This window comes from Eptesicus fuscus, chromosome 7, assembly GCF_027574615.1.
Source record: "Eptesicus fuscus isolate TK198812 chromosome 7, DD_ASM_mEF_20220401, whole genome shotgun sequence".
Classification (NCBI taxonomy): domain Eukaryota; kingdom Metazoa; phylum Chordata; class Mammalia; order Chiroptera; family Vespertilionidae; genus Eptesicus; species Eptesicus fuscus.
Genome location: NC_072479.1, coordinates 34,033,289 through 34,052,515, shown reverse-complemented (window position 1 = coordinate 34,052,515; position 19,227 = coordinate 34,033,289). Strand labels below are relative to the sequence as shown.

The 19,227-nt window shown below is 39.3% G+C and overlaps 1 protein-coding gene across 2 annotated transcripts in view; it reads left to right on the top strand.

Annotated features, from left to right (window-relative positions):
- The first annotated feature begins 214 nt into the window (after window positions 1-214).
- Window positions 215-19,227, top strand: part of SYT1 (synaptotagmin 1) — a 200,859-nt gene continuing 181,846 nt past the window's right edge. Inside the window, exon 1 of one of the 2 annotated variants that reach the window (XM_028148620.2) lies at window positions 215-389. In XM_028148620.2, the coding sequence (XP_028004421.1) occupies window positions 224-389 (166 nt within the window). In that variant the 5' untranslated portion in view covers window positions 215-223. The remainder of the gene's footprint in view (window positions 390-19,227) is intronic. The other variant, XM_054719733.1, reaches the window with a different exon arrangement.

Sequence of the window (19,227 nt, the reverse complement as noted above, 5' to 3'; positions counted from 1 at the left end):
ACTGTCTGGTCTTACCTTCTGGGAGAGAATCGCCACTGTGGTTCCATAAATATTTCATGAAGCAACATAAAGTAATATGCTAATGATGGACCATTTACCCAGTGAGCAGGTGCACCCTCTGATGCTTTTTCATCCCCAGTACACCTTTGATGTGGGATCAGTTAAGCCATTTTGAATTATTCTTGTTCGCTTCCCTCTCTTCACAGTTTCACCTGAACCTAAAATGGTGAGCCAGAGTCATCCTGAGGCCCTGGCAGCCCCGCCTGTCACCACTGTTCCGACTGTTACACCGAATAATGCCACAGAGCCAGCCAGGCCCGGAGAAGGAAAGGAAAATGCCTTTTCTAAGCTGAAGGAGAAGTTCATGAATGGGTTACATAAAATTCCACGTGAGTAGTACATATTGTTACTTCAGGAAAAATAAATGGTTGAAAATCATCTTACTTGTTAGAAAGCAAAATTCCTTCTAACATACTATAAACATACATTTGATTTATTTTTAATTATTGCAACAACAGCCAAAAATATGCATCATGTATTTAATGTAAGTGGGTTCTTTGTTATCTTCTTTAGTATCTGTTTCTCTCAAGAATATTAATGCTTAAGAATTGTGCTGTATTTTACATCTGTGGTTATGAAATTATTCCATTGTAAAGATTATTTCTAAGTGGTAACTAAAATGCACTTCCCCAATTGCAAAGTTTGATTTTCTTTTCTTCATTTGTTAATATTTCAAAACCTTTTGCACAGTTTTTTAAAATTTTATTTGTCATTAGGAAATAAGTAATTTGTACCCACTTATTTGTATAACACTAAGTCCAATCAGTGGCATTTAAAATAAATTTTAAACTACAGGTTTACTTTTTCTTCAGATTTGAACACTAACTTTGTATTAATACTTTTCTAGGCGCTGGGAAATCTAGGTTTTGGCCCTTACAAAGCTTATATTCTAGTGGGGGAAAGAAGTAATAAATCAATAAACAGGCAAATATATATAATGCATTATTTAGTAATAAATAATGTAAGGAAAACTAAAGACTAGTAAATGGGATCAGAAAGGGAATAGGAAAGAAAAGGTTATTATTATTATGTAGGATGATGAAAGCTGGTTTTTAAAGAAACCTGGAGGAATTAGGGAAGAAAGTTATAATAACCTGGGAAATACAGGCAAAGGCCCTAAGGCGAGATCTGCCTGAACAGCAAGGAGCTGTGTGTGCCTTCAGTACAAGGTGGAGAGGGGCAAAGATGAACCGGCACTGTAGCAGAGGCCATATCACATGGGGCCTGTGGAATATTCTAAGGAGCTTGGATTTTAGTCTGAGTGAAATAAAATGCTTTTGCATGGCTTTGGGCAGAGGTGTCCAGGATCTGGCTTAGGTTTTTCTTTAAAATCATCTTGCTGTTGTGTCAACAATGTGCTCAGAGGGGTAAAGGTAGAATATAAAGCAGGCTGTTGCAATGATCCAGAGGAGAGGTTTATAAAATTTGTAAGAGAATTTTTCTATAAGGACATAGAGAAACTAAATGAAAATAGACAAGGAATCAACTTCTTATCCCTCAAGTAATTAACAACTTGTTGATCTGTCTGTCCTCCTTTAAGAAATTCAAGTTCATCTGAGAGACACTATTTGCACGGTAGTCAGTAATTACCATTCTTAGTAAGAAGATCCATAACCCAGTGGGATGGAGCTGGCCCAGTAGATAGAGCCCTCCTATGGGAAATGCAGGCTCCCAGTTCCATTCCTTGCTCTGCTGCTGAGCTGGTGGACTGATCTAGACACATTTGGTAAAACTTGGCAGGAACCAAATACGTATATCATGGAGGCAAATTCTCACTTGAATATTTTATCAAAATGTTTACTTTAAAAGAAATGTGTTATAAGGAGGCAGAGAAAGCAATGAATAACCAAATCAAATTCATATTCTGCCTTGTCTTCAATACCATCTCCCTCTCTGGAAGAGTAAACAATGCGAAAGGCATGGCAATGTTGATAACTATGGGACTGAATGTGTTCCATGTATCCACATAACCCATTCTCTCAACTCCCTCAGGCCTTTGCCCAAATGTCATCTTCTTAGTTAGAACTTCCTCAGCCGTGCAATTTTACATTATGACCCATTTATCATACCCTGTCTTTGTCAGCATTTCCTGTCCTTCCCCTTGCTTTTTATTTCTCACCATATTACTTAGCACCATTTACAATGCTATGTATGTTATAATTTGCTTTTATTTTTTTAATTCTTTATTGCTTAAAGTATTACATGTGGTATTACATATATTTCCTTTTTTCCTAATTGACCTCTCCCCACTACCCCCACCCCCACCCCCAGCACATGCCCTCACTCCCCGGGAGTCTGTGACCATTGGTTATGCTTATATGCATGCATACAAGTCCTTTGGTTGATCTCTTACCCCCCAACTTCTCCCTCCCCTGCCTTCCCTCTGAAGTTTGATGGTCTGTTTGATGCTTCTATGTCTCTGGCTCTATTTTTGTTCATCAGTTTACATTGTTCATTAAATTCCACAAACGAGTGAGATCATGTGATAATTTGCTTTTAAATCATTTGGCTCCCTCCAAAGTAATGTCAGTTCTATGAGGGCCAAAAGTTGGGTCTGTTCAACGCATATTTATATCTCTGGTGGTGCCTGCCACATATGAGCCACTCAATGTCTATTTGTTGAATGAATGAATTTTAAGTTGACATATCCTGAACCACCTTCCTAGACTTTGAGGCCTTAAGATGCTGAAAAGTTAAAGTATGTTATAGATTTTTAATTTATAATATTAAGAAAAACATCATCATAGTGCTTGATTGTGTCATCACATTGTTTCCCTATTTGTAGTGATAACCATTTTTAAGCCTTTTCCACTTAGAGCCAGGTATTACTTTATATTATTCCTCCCTGTTCATCAGTAGAAAAACAATCAACTAGAAAAAAATAGCTACGAAACTCCCTTTTTTTTTCTTTCCCTTGGCTCTAAGGAATTAACTTCATTTAATTCCTTTCCAAGCCATTGTCCCATTTCTGTGTCACTTTTGTGGGCACTGGAAATCAAACCAGGTAATCAGTCTTCTCCACGGAGATTTGCTTTTGACCAGCAGCCTACAATATACCCTGTCAGAGGATGTGAGTGACACCTATAGAGATATTATGTTGCTAGTTTTCTCCTGGCCTTAATAGGAAACAGCAAATGAAATAACCTAAAATTCTGAAGTGGTATTGTAAATAAGTGTTATAAAAACAGTATCACAAGTACAGCCATGCCTTCTTATTAAAAATATGTAACTGCACATTTCACACTTTCATTTCAATCCATTACAATTTCACTGTCAGTGTAATTGAAATTTCTAATGGGATTTATACACATGGAACAACATTAAACAAAAATAAAATATATCCCTAAAATCCAATCCCTTTTGGAGCGTATGTTACATAAAGGTTATCACTTTTGACTTGGCGTAATACAGTGTGACTCTAATGACAGGTAACAAATTAGAATATTAATCGATTTCGGTCTCTGAACTAAATCTTGTCTATCTGGCAGATGTGGGTTTTTTTTTGCAAAATTGATAGCAAACAGCTTTAGTCTGTCACTTGAAATTCCCACTTGTGAGAAGAGCGGTGTCACAATGGCAAGGAGTGTGCATGTCATTAGTTGGATAATCTGCACAGTCCAGCATGGAACATATTCAAACCAAATTGCCTGATGATATCATCCATAACACCAGGGGCTTAAAATTAAAAAAAAAAAAGGAAAAGGAAATGGTGAATGCGGAGCATTTTTATCTTTCAATTCATTCTGCACACTGTTATCTAAATGAAGCAGACAAGGTTTCTCAGAATGTTTCTTTATTTTGCAACTTTGATTTTAATATGACGAGGGCCATGGTTGGTTTGTAAAGCATGAGCTCGTGTCATCCGAATAGCTGTGATTAAGGTTTTGATATTCATGAGCTTCTTGAAGTAGAGTGCACCTTTCCTTAAGCACAGCAGAAAACCAGATGGCCGTGTCCTGACTCTTAGCCCAGAATAAGAGCAAGTGGACTAAGAGTACTTATGTAATTCATGCAGAAATACTATTGGATAAACAGTTTAACACAGGGATTCAAACCACAAACTCTAGTCACAGACTGCCTGGGTTCAAACCTTAGCCCCACCACATACTAGCCTTTTGACCTCAGGAATGTCAATCTTTCCATTGTCAGCTTCTTCCTGTATACAGGGGGGTCGAGGGGGGAGCGAGAAATCTCCATCATAGGTTTGTTGTGTAAAGACACCATTTCATATAAAGTGCTTAGCAGAGTGTCTGACACAGAGTAAGCATTTTATAAATGTTAGCTATTATTAAAATCAAGCTGTCTTTTTTAACAAGTCTATTTCTATTTCATAAAAGCCGTCTTTTCAGGTCAGACACCCAAATTCCAGAAACTTTGCCACCAAGTATTTAAGCATTCCATTCTTTAAATCCACTCCAATATGCCTGTTCTAAGAAAGACAAATTCCCTCTCAATGTTTCCTTTTCCCATCACCTCCTGTAATTTCCCTTAAAAAAAATAAAATAAAAAACCTCTTGTCATTTCATTGTCTTACTCATTCCTTTTAGTCCATACACATGCTCAAGGTTCACACATCTGAAATTCCTAGCAAAATTCCACACACACTAAGTGCTTAAGAAATGTCAGTTTTCCTCTTTCATTCTCTAAACTTTTCTTCTTACTTTACCTCCTCTGTCAACTACCATTCTCTCTTCCTCCTCCATATCTCCACCAAACTGACAACCCAGCTCCTTCCATTCTGTTTTTTTATCCTTCAAACACTGTTGAAGTGGTTTTAACTAAATCACAGATACCTCTTGATGTGCAGGTATGGGGTTTATTCTCAACCTCAGTCATTCAGATACTTCTGCATTGTCATCATTGTCAGCCACCATCATCTGAAAACTCTTAATTTCCAGAACTCTACTCTCATTTCCTCCTCTTCCTTTCTTTCCTCCTTATTCTCTTTTATTGACTGGTCTCCTGTTTCATTGTCTTTCCTTCCCTTAAGTGGTAGAGGTCCCTGTTTACAAGTTTCCATTTTCAACCCTTTTTCCATTTGAAATCTACATGCTCTCCCTGGGAGCTCTCACTCAACTAGCTGTTCAAATAAGAACTCTCACTATTATCCTTGTCTCCCTCACATGTTTCATCTCCAGTTCTATACCTGCATTCAAATCCTGTTAATTCTCCTCCTGAAAAACCTCTCAACCAGCCAGCACTCTCACCTCCAGTGTCTTCTCCCTTCCTGGACTCCCTTTCCTATTAACCCTGACACATGCTTTTTTTTTTTTTTTTAATTCAAGAACCAGTTCAAATGTTCACTTAGGTGAGAAGTTCCATCATTTCCTAAAGCAGAAATATTTAAGTCTTCCTCCAGCCTTTCAAAGCTCTTCATTAAATGTCTTGGTTATCTGGTTTTGGTTTATCGTGTTTAACTAGTCTTTCTCATTGAAATGGAAATTCCTCAGAGGCAATAATTTCTTACACATATTTGTATCTTTCATCTTTGAAAGTGTCTAACACCATGTAGAAACAACTGTATAGATATTATCATATTATAAATACTGCATTATACTAAACACTGTATTTCTTGTGCCCTGCTTGGAGAAACTGATCTACAAAACAATTGTCTTCAAAACGTTTTAGCCAAGGATCTCTTTGTTCAATTGAAAACAAAAACAAAATACTATATAAAACAAAGCAGAGCTGCTGTGATGAGTTAAAGATGTCTTTCACTCACTCTTCCAAGATACCCCTATTAGCAGCTCTAAAGACCTGTGACTGTAGGGAACATATATGAAAGCAGTGGCCTGAAAAAGTAGTAGGTATATCAGTGTTCTCTCTCCAACCACCAAAGAAACTCAACAACCAGTACTAATATAGTTGGTTAAATATGGCACAAGCAATATTCATGGATGATGAAAAATGCTGTCCAGTAACTGTTTTTTTCATGTGGCTGCAGATTGAACATAAAGTCATTGTCATATGTCAAGAAACATATGAAGAGAACCCTTAAGAACATACAGTAATACATATCATGTAAATAACAATAATTATGGTAATGATGGCTAATATTTGTAGAGTTCTAAAAATATATTTTTTTTTTATTGATTTCAGAGAGGAAGGAAGAGGGAAAGAGAGATAGAAACATCAACAATGAGAGAGAATCATTGACCGGCTGCTTCCTGCATGCCCCCTACTGGGGACTGAGCCCACAACCCAGACATGTGCCATTGCTGGAATCGAACCCAGGACCCTTCAGTCCACACTCTATCCACTGAGCTACACCAGCCAGGGCTGTTTATAGAGCATTTAGCATGGAAATATGTGCCATGCACTCTAAAATCAACCTCAATTCTGCCTTATAAAAATTCTATTAGATGAAAACAATTATTTTCCCCATTTTATGGATAAGAAGGCTGAGGCTTAGTAAGACAAGTGAATTGTCCAAGGAAGTTACACATCGTTCAGGTTGACAGGCCTAGTCAGGAAAAATTTGCAGTTTTTTTATTATGTCTTAACAGAATAGCCCAGAGGCTGCAAATGACCTCCACCATTCCTATCACACGTGACCTGAAACTATTAGAGTTCTATGTGCCTGTTCAGAGTATTGGTTGATATTTGATATTCATCTTTTAATACTTGTTTTAAATGACTGAATACTCAGAACACAAGTTTAATACTAATTCAGAGTTTGTTGTTGCATTGCCTGGCTTTAAAGAAAAGTACTTATTTATTCATTTAAGTTTCTGCATTTCTTTTGTTGCACTCTGTTAGATTGGCATGTGAATAACCCATTACTACCTAAATTGCAATTTGTTTCATCATATACATGAACTTTGCATATGATTCAGCTATCACTGGCTGACTCAATTCTTCTCACTTGAGAGAAGCATTGGCTAAAATGTGACATTATTCATTGTTAACCTCTGCTAAGTTGAAATACATGTAAGAAAAAAGTTGCAATACCGATAAGTGTCCTTTTCACAGAAAATGCTTTGCAGTATTGAGTAACTTCATCAATGCAATGCTGAAGGAACCAATTTCGGACAAGGACACTTAGAGATAAGGGTGCAAGTCATCACAGTACAATGTAGGGAGTCATGCTTACCTTCGATAAACATAGTTTAGTTTATTTTAGTTTATTTCATCATCTTCTCAAGTTTATCTCTGATTTAAAATATAGGAAATATAAATGTGTGTGTATCTGAATACTGTGTGTGTTTGTGTTAAGACTTATTATTTAAAACTTAATCCTATGACAGAAAGTCGGTTTGGTTCTTAATAGAGTTGACACTGCCCCCTACAGTATGCCGTGAATTTTTGTAGGCCATTTTTAGTGTTCTGAAAGAAGGGCATGAGGGGCAGCCTACAGACCAGGCACCTACACATCTTGGAACATGTGAGACAGTTTCACACTATGAAAAATTGCCTTGCATTTTGCATGAATTTCAGAATCTCCAGAGACCAATCATATAGGAGGAAACCCTGTTAAAATGGGAGACATCTATAATACTGACGACAATAAATAAAAATAATAATAACCCCATTAAACATTAGCTTAACTAACTTTATGAAAAATAATCAAAAATAACAAAGGAAACCCTGTTAATAATTATCTGAACCTAAAACTGTCATATAAACACAATGTATTTTTGTGTGGCTCTAATATAAACTGAATATTCTAGTTTTGTTTCTCATGTTTGTCTAACCTCTGATCTTTTATTTTCTCCTTTCTTTTTAAAAATCTTCTCATTGTCTTATTTCTCTAAATTCAAATATTCCTTTTAGCAGCTGTAATGATTACTTCATTGTCTTGCTACTAGTATAGTTGTGCCTGAAGAATTGCATACTGAAATATAAGTAATTTCATTATAAATTACTTTTTTATTTATTTTATATCATAGTTTTATTGATTTTGAAAACATATGTGTAGGTATATTATATTATCTATTATTTATACTCTGAGGAAGTTAAAGGAATATTATAGCATATTTGTTATAAACTGGGGCATTGTAGAAAACACTGACTTTAAGGAACATGTGTGCACTATGATCCTACCAATACCCTATATTCAATGTTGAAACCTAACAAAAAATATGTTACTGATGCTGGCTTTCAAAAAGTTTCTTTAAAAGTGTCCTTAAATTTTTTCTTCCTCCTGAGACCCTATTATGCAGAAAACTCCCCCAAGAAATTCATGCCTGTAAAATGAACTAGTGTTTAAAGAGTTTAAAAACTTCTAAAGCATTGGGTAATACAGAGTAATTCGAAGCACATAAAGCCACCAAGTGAATTAAGATCTCAGGGAAGTTTCTAAACCATACTGAACTACATTTCATTAGCATTTCAAAGATATTAAGGAAACACACCTGAGAAAAATAAGGGAGTGAACCATATTTTGGACATATATTAAAAAATAGTTCAGGAATTACCTTGCTGAAATACTACACCGACATACAAATATGTTTTAAAATAGTGTTAAACCTCTATTCCTCACCACATAGCAGTTACAGGTCAAAACACAGACCACATTTCCACTGAAGGAAGCCTGACTACAAATGCAAATCTATAAAGACAACAGAATGAAAGAAGCTGAGAGACTGCTGTTTCCCTTCCTCTAATGACTAGGTATATCTTTTATTCCACTGCTGACATGTCAGGTTTGTGCCAGTCTATTCAATTGGATAAAAAATTTAGAAGCAGAAAACCGAAGGGAAAATATGTGATGTACTATTATATTTTTGGCATTAGGCTTTATTTTTCTTTGTTTTGATTTTCATTTATGAGACTATTACAACAAAGGGATTGCACTTGATATCTCCTCTTCAGCCTGCCTTTTTAAGTGAACTTATATAACTTTGAAATAAAGATTAAGAAGATAATGGACCATTTAAAGGTTTCCTCAACCAAGCAACACTTTCATTGAAATTGCTGTCCTGGAGGAATTTCAAAACCACTTGAACCCTTTCCCTTTTTCTTTTCTCTTACAAGCTTTTTACACTTAAAAGTTAAAACAGCCCTAGCCGGTTTGGCTCAGTGGATAGAGTGTCGGCCTGGGGACTGAAGGGTCCCGGGTTCGATTCCAGTCAAAGGCATGTACCTTGGTTGTGGGCACATTTCCAGTAGGGAATGTGCAGGAGGCAGCTGATCGATGCTTCTCTCTCATCGATGTTTCTAACTCTCTATCTCTCTCCCTTCCTCTCTGTAAAAAATCAATAAAATATATTTTTAAAAGTTAAAACAAAAAAAGGGGTGGCAATGGTACTACAAATAAGAGAAATACATTCTACTGTTAAATATGCCACATACTTAAAGTAGTGTGCACCTATCCACAGAAACTTAGAAAAGGTCCAAGATCTCAGGGTAACAAAATTGAATTGACTGAGCTATAATGTTCAATTTCTTGAAAGTAAAATTCCATTGTAATAATTTATTTTTCATAAGGACTTGGATACAGTTCTTTCAAATCAGTAAACCAAGCATGTAAAACTCAAAGGCTAACACGGGCCAAATAAATGAGGCATGTGGCCTGCAGGCCGCGAGTTTGACATGCTTGCAGTAAACTATTCTAGTGGGTTAAAAACATTACTGCTATAATCGTGTAAATATTGCTCTCTAAATTCTTCTGTACACTCCTGTAGCCCTGTACTTTGCCCAGAATGCTGTGCTAATCACTCATGCCACTAATACTGTATGACCTTTGGCAAATCATTTATTGTCTCTGTAAAACAAGGATCATAAAAGTACTTTACCTCTGGAAAGTATAAGCAGTAAAGTATTAACATACATAAAGTGCTTAAAACAATGTCTGAATATAATGTTGGACATATTCAAAGTTCAAGTGTCCAAGGCATATAGCACCTTCTATGTGCTAGGCTGCATATATCATGCTTAGGAGCTAAACCAAAGCACGTAACTTTAACTTGTTTCTGGGCCTCAATAGCACTACAGACTCAGAATTTTTCTGCTAGAAGAACCTCTAAATTAAAATGTCTTAGCAAGTCAGCAATGGCTTTTTCTGAGATTATTTGGTATGATTCTTGTATAAGTTTCAGCATCACCTGCAGCTATTTACCCTCCCACAGTTTGCTTCAGGACAGAAACTCTCGAAGTTATTGAACTCATTATCCATAGTGTTCCACGCTTCCAGCTCTTGTACAAACTCCTCTGCTGGAGTTTCTTGCTTGCCACTGCTTGTCTACTTGGACTATCTCTTGATATCCCTCAAAACTCTTTGTTTTTAATCCTCACCAGAGAGCATGTTTATTGATTTGAGAGAGAGAGAGACATTGATGTGGAGAGAAACATCGATCAGTTACCTTTCGTATGTGCCCCGACCCTGGATGGAACCTGCAACCTGTTTTTGGTGTACACTCCAACCAACCTAGCTAACCGGCCAGGGCACAACTCTCATTTCTTTAAAAGTCTTCCTATCCTCATGCTACCAACTGCCTAATCTATTAACCAACAATTATCACTCTGTAGTAAGTCTGTACTTTACATATGTTTATAATTTTTACTGTTTATTTTACTCATCTGTATGTGTTTTCTCTCTTAATACCAACCAATCTACATGAGATCTGAACACTCATTTCATCTGTGTCTCCAGCTCCAACACAAAATTTCGCTCAGAGTAGGCAGAATTATTATTCTTTTTTTGCTCAAAAGATCCTAATAACCATATTACCAAGAAAAGGCTTCCCCCTCATCGATACAGAGAGTAGATTGGTGGTTGGCAGCAGCAGGGGGTGCAGTGGGGGTAAGATGGGTGAAGAGGGTCATAGGTGCAAACTCCCACTTATAAAATACCTAAGTCCTGGGGATATAAGGTACAGCAGGGTGCCTGTCATTAATACTGTACTGTATATTTGAAAGTTGCTAAGAGAGAAGATCTTTATTAAAAGTTCTCATCACAAGAAAAATATATATTTTAACTATGTGTGGTGATGGATGTTAGAGTTATTGTGATGATCATTTTGCAATATATACAAATATCAAATCATTATATTATAGACCTGAAACAAATATATATTGTGGGTAAAAGAGGTTTACAGTTGTGAGTACATTAAATAGTTTACTTTAGTATTAATATTTATTAACTAGAGGCCCGGTGCACAAAATTTGTGCACGGGTAAGGTCCCTAGACCTGGCCGGCGATCAGGGCTGATCTGTGGGGCGACCAGCAGGGCAATCAGAGGGCCCCCACTGGCGCCCACCTTGGCCAGCCTGGTGCCGCCCGCTTGCCAGCCCTGCCCCCTGCCACCGTCGCTGGTCGCCTCCCTCTGCGGGGCGACTAGCAGGGCTATCGGGGGTTGGGGGGGGCCCCCCGCTGACACCTGCCTTGGCTGGCCTGGGCCTGAAGGCTGCAGGCAACTCCTGCATTGAGCGTCTGCCCCCTGGTGATCAGTGCACATCATAGCGACCAGTCATTCCACTGGTTGTTCCACTGTTTGGTTGATTAGCATATTAGGCTTTTATTATATAGGATTATTATATTAGTTTCCATACGCATAGTAGTAAACCTACTTTTGCCCACCCCTGTAGCTATTTGTCAATTATATCTTAATTTAAAAAAAAGAAATGGCTTCTAAAAGGCTCTTACTGGAAAGGGGTGATAGTAATAACCAAAGGCGAAAGTCAGCATCACACTGGACTCAAGCTGGGCACCTTGCACAGCACTCTGCCTTCCCTCAACCACTCGGGATTTCACAACCAACCTTTTCTCTTTCCCCCTCGCCTTTTATTTTTCTCTCCATTTCCTTGACCTTTCTTTAACTTTGTCATTTTCCATTCTGTTTCTTTCCTCATTGCCTGTGCTGAATAAAAATGTTCCTCATTTGTTTTATTCTCTTTGGCTGTCTGATTCAACACTGAGATACAAGCAGCCACCAAATTGGTCCTCAGGGTAAAACAGCTTTCCCTACAAGCAGTTTTATTCAAGTGGAGAGCTGGGACTTAGCGCTAGTTTCATCTTTAAAAATAATGTATTGTATTAGAATGCCCAGAAACAAGATGAACTCTTTTTTTTTTTTTTTTCCCAAGAATTGCTGATAACACAGTCCAGTTTCCTGTGCTGTCACTGAGAGAGTTCAAAGATGCCTGGACGTGTTTTGTTGCAGCAGTTTTTCCCACAATGGTCACTTTTGTGAAGTTTTCTATTTCTGTTTTTTTGTTTGTTTTTAGATTCTCACCAGAGGATATGCTTACTGATTTTAGAGAGAGAGGAAGGGGGAGAAGGAGAGGGAGGGAGGAGAGAGGGGAGAGAGAGAGAGAGAGAGAGAGAGAGAGAGAGAGAGAGAGAGAGAGAGAGAGAGAGAGAGAGACATGAGAGAGAACATCGACTGCTTGCTTTCGACAGGGGATGGAGCCCGCAACCTAGGTATGTGTCCTGACTAGGAATTGAACCCACAACATTTCTGTATACAAGACGATGCTCTAACCAACTGAGCCACACTGGCCAGGGTGTGAGGTTTTCTTTAGTGAATAGCGGTTTATAGGAAACCTGTATGAATTTCTCTGTTTTACTTTATTAGCCACACAAAGCACAACCATTTAGTCAGGCAAATACTATTGTTGCCAATAACACCACAACTGTTATTATTATTATTATCGTTGAAGTGGTGCTTCGAAGTGGCCTGGCCAGCCAGCTTCCACCCACACTGATTGCAACTGTTCCCTGGCACCTCACCTTTCTGCAGCTGCTGTCATCCATGCACCTTTCTTCCCCATAACTGCTAATGTGGCCTAATGCCATTCACCTGGCTGCCCTCCAGGTCCTCATCAGTAGAAATCTGGCTTGCTGTTTTGCATTAAGTAGTCTTCAGCTGTAACAACAGTGCCACTGATGTGGAAGCCCAGTTACTTTCATTCAAGTTGAGTTAAATCATCTTTCTGAAAGTCAAGCACTGCCATGTTTCTAACAATCTTCAATTATAGGAAACATACAGACAGTTTCCCCAAGTCGGTTCTGCTACTTTTATCTTCCATGGGAACTTACACAAGCCTTTGCTTCAATCTGGATTACCTGGTTTATCCATTCATTCAGCCAGGAACACTTGGGCTTGTATGTACCCAATGCCATGCACCTATCCTTATTAATACTCTCTTCTCCCTTGTTTTCTAATACTTTGAACTCTAACTAGCTTCCTTTCTTTCTGCTTTTGACTTTCTCTTTCTCTTTGCCTCCTCAATCACTTACTTACAGGGAGGTATTCTCTAATGATCTGCTGCTGGCATTCTTTACCTCTGTGATTTATATTTCTTTATGATTTTAGGAGTTCCCCTACTACTTTTATGTAAAACATACTCAAAATTCAATTTCTAGCCCTGATGTCTCTAGTAAGCTCCCCCATTTTGTTAAATTAACTTTATTAGGAATGGTGTGCATACAATGAGAAGCACCCACTGTAAATGTATAGTTCTGAGCATTTTGACAAATGTGTATGAGGTAATCATCACTCCAAAAATGTGCCTCTAGTTCTTTTCTGTCAATTCCTGCACAGTTCTAGGCAGTGATTGATCTGTTTTCTGTCACTATGAATTGCTTTTGACTGTCATAGAATTTCATACACATGGAATCATGCATGTGTTATCTTTTGTTTCTGGTTTCCTTCACACATTTCCAAAACTCACCGTCTTCCTCCTCAAACATACACACATATATATGCATACACACACACACACACACACACACACACACACACACACACACACTCCTCTACCCTAAAGCTCAACACTCTAGCCTGGTCTTTAATTCTCCCCAATTTTTGTGCCCATTGTCCATTAGTTAACAAGTATTGTTGCCTTGCTCTTGGTCCTCTCTCTCCTTTTCATTCCCATTGCCACTGCTCTATTTGGGCCCTCATCATTATTACAATTACTAGAACCTACTAATAGACCTTCCCACAACCATCTCCACTGTTGGCCAATCCATTGCACATAAATCTCCCAGATAACTCTTCCATGGAGCTCAGCTCTGAACACACAAGTCCCTTGCTCAAATGCCCTAGCTGGTTTGGCTCAGTGGATAGAGCATGGGCCTGTGGACTGAAGGGTCCCAGGTTTGATTCAGGTCACATGCCTGGGTTGCAGACTCTATTCCCAGTAGGGGGTGTGCAGGAGGCAGCCAGTCAATGATTCTCATTGATGTTTCTACCTTTCCCTCCCTCTCCCTTCCTCTCTGAAATCAATAAAAAAATACTTAAAAAGAAATTCACTACTCCCCCTTAACTGACTTTTGAACTCCTTTATTTGTCAGCCAAGACCTCTGTAGTCTAATCCCAATCCACTTTTCCTACCTCACTTCCGCTTCTCTGAAGTGAACTATTCACTTTTCTGCAGAGACATCTCTCCACTTCCTGCCTTTATAGTTTAGTCCATGATTTTCCTAAATCTGATATGTCATTCTCCCCATCTCTGCATATACAAGCCTCCCTATCCTAAATGATGAAGGCTCAATTCAAATGCTAGCTCTTTTATAATGTTCCTCCTGAATATCCATATTACTCTTCTACTATATTTATCTTCTATCGTGTAGTGTCATGATGTTCATATCTTATTTTCTTTACTAGATTTTAAGGTCTTAGAAGATACCTTGGAGTTTGAACATTCTTTCACACTATAGGCATATGCTATATACCTCATAAAGGGTGGGAAGTCAATAAATGTGTATGGCATGGATTAATGGCTGAGTGGTAGAATACAAAATAAAATAAGTTATCCTTCTTATAATCTAATAGGAGAGATACGATATGCATAGAAACAATAACAATATAAGACAGTGGTGCATGCTGAAACTTAATATGTAGAGGAGTCATCAAAGATGAAACTGGAAATGTAATTTAGAATTAGGTTAGAGAGGGCCATCAATATCCAGCTAAGAAGTTTAGACTTTATCTAATAGCTAAAGAGGAGCCAGGAACCATTCAAAGTATTTAAACATGGAAGTAACATAATTATAGTTTTGTTTTAGGAACAGCAGTCTGGCAGCAGTGTGCGGGTAGGACAGATTGTAAGGGGAGAGCCAGGAGTGAGGGACAAAGCGTGCAGGAGGTAACGGGAGGGACTCTATAGGGGTAATGAAAGCCTAAATTGCTGTGGAAAGGAAGGCACAGATGTGACGGATTCTGAGAACATGCAGTTGACAAGCACTCAACTGGCTCTGAGAGTGTCTAGTACAGAGGAATGAAAAATCATTCCAGAGAAGCTGGGTAGCCATTTCAGGGTATGTCTTGTAGGGAATGGGGAAAGCAAAAGAAAGTTCAGCTTTGGAAACGGAGGTTTGGGAATTAATTGCATATAAATTTAGGCTGTAAAAGTGGATAGTTGTCAGTAGTAAGAATGTATGGGGGTCGAGGGGAAGAGCATCAATGATAAATTCTTAGACTATGACTCATGAATGAGTAGAGAAATGGATAAAAAGATAAATGAGCTGTCAGAGAACAGTGGGGCAAGCAGAAGGGCAGTGTCATAGAAGCTAAATAAAAGAGTTTCTGAGAAACAGTAGCCAATTTAATTTTTAAAAATTATCGAATGTACTGCTTGAAGTTTGGGACAAACAAAATAACTGAAATACATAATCTGTCCTTAGGGTATTTTCAGTCTGGGGACAGAGGGGGAGCAGATGGCATCATCATCACTACCAATATTTTCTGAGTGATTAGTACTATATATTGAATTATGATTTGACCAATTATTCCTCATAACAACCTTGTTGGACATATATTTATGATCCTAATTTTATAGGAAGTAAAGTGTCTCAAAGATGTTAAGCAAAACATACTTTTGAATAGGACTAAATGAAATCTGTATTAAAGAGAGGTACAAGTAATCAAAACACAAAAGAAACAGAAATTAGTTACAGAAGGAGTTAAGAAACAAGTGGCCTTGAATTATGCTTTGAACCAGAGGATTTGCCTAACCAAAGAACTGATAGAAAGGCCTTCCGTACTGAATAACATAAGTTGTTTAATATGTATGGTGCATTCCACCCCAGAGTTTTACGGTTAACAATTTGGTTGGTGTGATTGGATTGTAGGTTCCATGTATTGATATGGTTGGAAGAGAAAGCACGTGACCCCATTTTTGAGAACATTTAATGCTTTGCTAAGCAGGTCATATTCATTCTGCAAAATATAGTAAGCCTTCCTGGGATTTAAGGAACAGAGTGTGATCCAGCTAATTTTTTTTTTCTTTTTTGGACCCATGAGAAGAAATAATTAGAGATATAAGCATCCAGGCATGGCAAGTGCTGCAAGTAGATCATGGAATATTATGCCTGAAAAAAAGTCCAGGGGATTTAGAGCTCTTTATTGACCTTGGAAAGCCTTGTTCCATTAGAGATGGAATCAGAAGCCAGCTTGCAGGGCGTGAGGTGAGGACTTGGGTGAAAAAGGAGTGAGAAGGTGAAAGCAGGGAATGTTAACTGTTCTCTCCCATGAGAATACAAACAGAATTATAGCTCATGCACTTAACAGGATGAGGGAAATTGGATAAGTGTTCAGGTGGTGTCAGAATGAGATGAAAGGGAAATAGGTTTTCATTACCATTGGCAAAGCTAACCCTTTCCTGGCTACTTCTAAATGCCACCATGTATCCACAGCCCTGGTGTTACCACAAACCTCTCCTACATTTCACAGAAGAAGTTACTGGTGAACCTAGGACAGAGAAGTTGGGGACAGTGCACTGAGAGCTTGAACATTAGAAACTCTTTCAGATACACTCAGAGGATTAATTCACCTTCACTATAAAGTGTTGCTGAGACCACATACCAACATATTTACCCTGCTTCTATGGTCTGTTTCCCTGTCCTTGCCACAGGCCTCATGCTTATGGCACTTGCCAATTTTAGGTTAGAGTTATTTGTCTTATCCTTCCAGATTTGCCTAAATTATTTGGGAACAGATATGGACATTCTCATACATATTGCTCCTATAGAGTAGACACTAAATGATTACTTAATGAATTAATTTTGGGGACTATGTTTCACTATTATAAATACACGCCAAACATTGGTTTGTGGAGAGAAACTCATTTTCTACTGCTACACAGAAGCTTACAACAAACTTAGTGACTCCAAAAAGTACACATTTATTCTCTCACAGTTTATGTGTATGAAGAACCCAGGCACAGTTTAACTAGTTGAACTGAGTCCTCTGGTCAGGGACTCACAGGACCATAATCAACGTATCACTGGACTATAGGAGAGCAGCAGCTCAGGACCCTCTTCCAAGTTCCTTCAGGGTTTTGGCAGAAACTCAGTTCCTTGCAGTTGCAGGACTGAGACCCTCAGCTCCTAGAGGCACCCCTTTCATGGGCATTTTTCAACAACATGGCAGTTTGTCTCCTCAGAGCAAATGGGAGAACCTCTCTGTCACCTCAGAAAGGGCAAGGTCCCTCTTAGAGGTCTATCACCTGATTAAGTCAGACACACCCAGAATAATCAATCTCCCTTTTGATTAATTCAAAATCAACTGGGTTGAGACCTTTCATACATTGTCAAGATCCCATTACATCTGCCATATAGAGTCACTGCATCACAGGTTTGGTCCACACTCAAGGGCAGGGGGTTATATAGGATGTATACTCAAGGGATGCTAGGGGGCAGGAGAGAGGTAGAGGTCTTGGGAGCCATCTTAGAATTCTGCCTACCCCAGATGAGGAAAGAGAAAGAGCTTGTGGGAGAGAGCCAAAGAGTTTTTACTTAAAAGGCAATAGAGATTTTCTTTTCTCTAACTAATACCAATTTGTACTGTGTACAGTTAAATTTTTTTTCACAGAATTTTTATTTTTTTACAAAATTGCACTGGAAAGCATCATTCATTCCCATTTTGTTCTTTTCTTATTTTTTGGTGCTATTTCATGGGAACTACTAATATAGAATAATAGAGGCCTGGAGCACAAAATTTGTGCACAGAGGGGGGTTCCCTCAATTCAGCCTGCACCCTCTCCAATTGGGGACCTCTTGCGGGATGTTCAACTGCCATTTTAGGCCTGATCCCAGGGATCGGGCCTAAACCGGCAGTCAGACATCCCTCTCACAATCTGGGACCACTGGCCCCTAACTGCTCACCTGCCTGCCTGCCTGATTGCCCCTAACTGCCTCTGCCTGCCAGCCTGATCACCCCTAACTGCCCTCTACTGCAGGCCTGATGTCGCTCCCAACTGCCCTCCTCTGCTGGCCAATTTGGTTCTGATTGGTCTGTTCCTATGCCAGCGTCAAAAGCTCTGCCTCCTAGGCAGCCATTAGCTCCCCCAGCACCCAGATTTGGTTCTCATTGGTTGGTTCCTATGCCAGTCAGCATCAAATGCCCCGCCTCCTAGATAGTCATTGGCTCCCCACAGCACCCAGATTTTGTTCTCATTGGTCAGTTCCTATGCCAGTCAGTGTCAAAAGCTCCACCTCCTAGACAGCCATTGGCTCCTCATAACACCCACCTTTGGTTCTGATTGGCCGGTTCCTATGCCAGTCAGCATCTCTAGGCCTATCTCTGGGCCTGATCAAAGAGGTGGAGGCTGGGAGAGAAAGAAAAGCCTGGCTGCTGGCGAAGATCAGAAAGAAAGAGGGAGAGAAAGAGAGAGGTAAGTACACTGATCAACAGCTTCCACTGAGGCTGCAGATCAGACCCTGACTCACTTTCTGGGTCTCAGCCACCTGGGCAGTCAGTGCTGGGTTGCCAGGTTGCAGCTGGGCAACCCAGTGCTGACTTTCAGATGGTCTGCGTTTGGTCGCAGGCTTGGCCCCTTCCCAAGCCTAAAGCCTCTGCCCCAGACTTTAGGCTTGTGAAGGGGGCACCCCACACACCTCCAATCGCAGGCTCAGCCCCTTCCCAAGCCTAAAGTCTGGGGCAGAGGCTTTAGGCTTGGGAAGGGACGCCCCTCCTATGGCTGGCTGGGAGTGACCTGGGTGCCGAGGAGGTTCCTGGGACCCAGGTATGTATGCAAATTAACCGCCATCTTTGGTGGGATAATTTGCATACTCACTCTGGTTGGCTGTGGGCGTAGCGGAGGTACGGTCAATTTACATGTTTCTCTATTATTAGGTAAGATGTTCACAGGGTTGGCAATAGCACAGTTTTAGTGGCGGATATTACAGTGCTGATTTTTTGTCTGAGATGTCAAAGAGAGTGTGAAAGCCACAACCATTTGTTATTCATAACACTCAGTCCAGCAAATCCCTCAAAG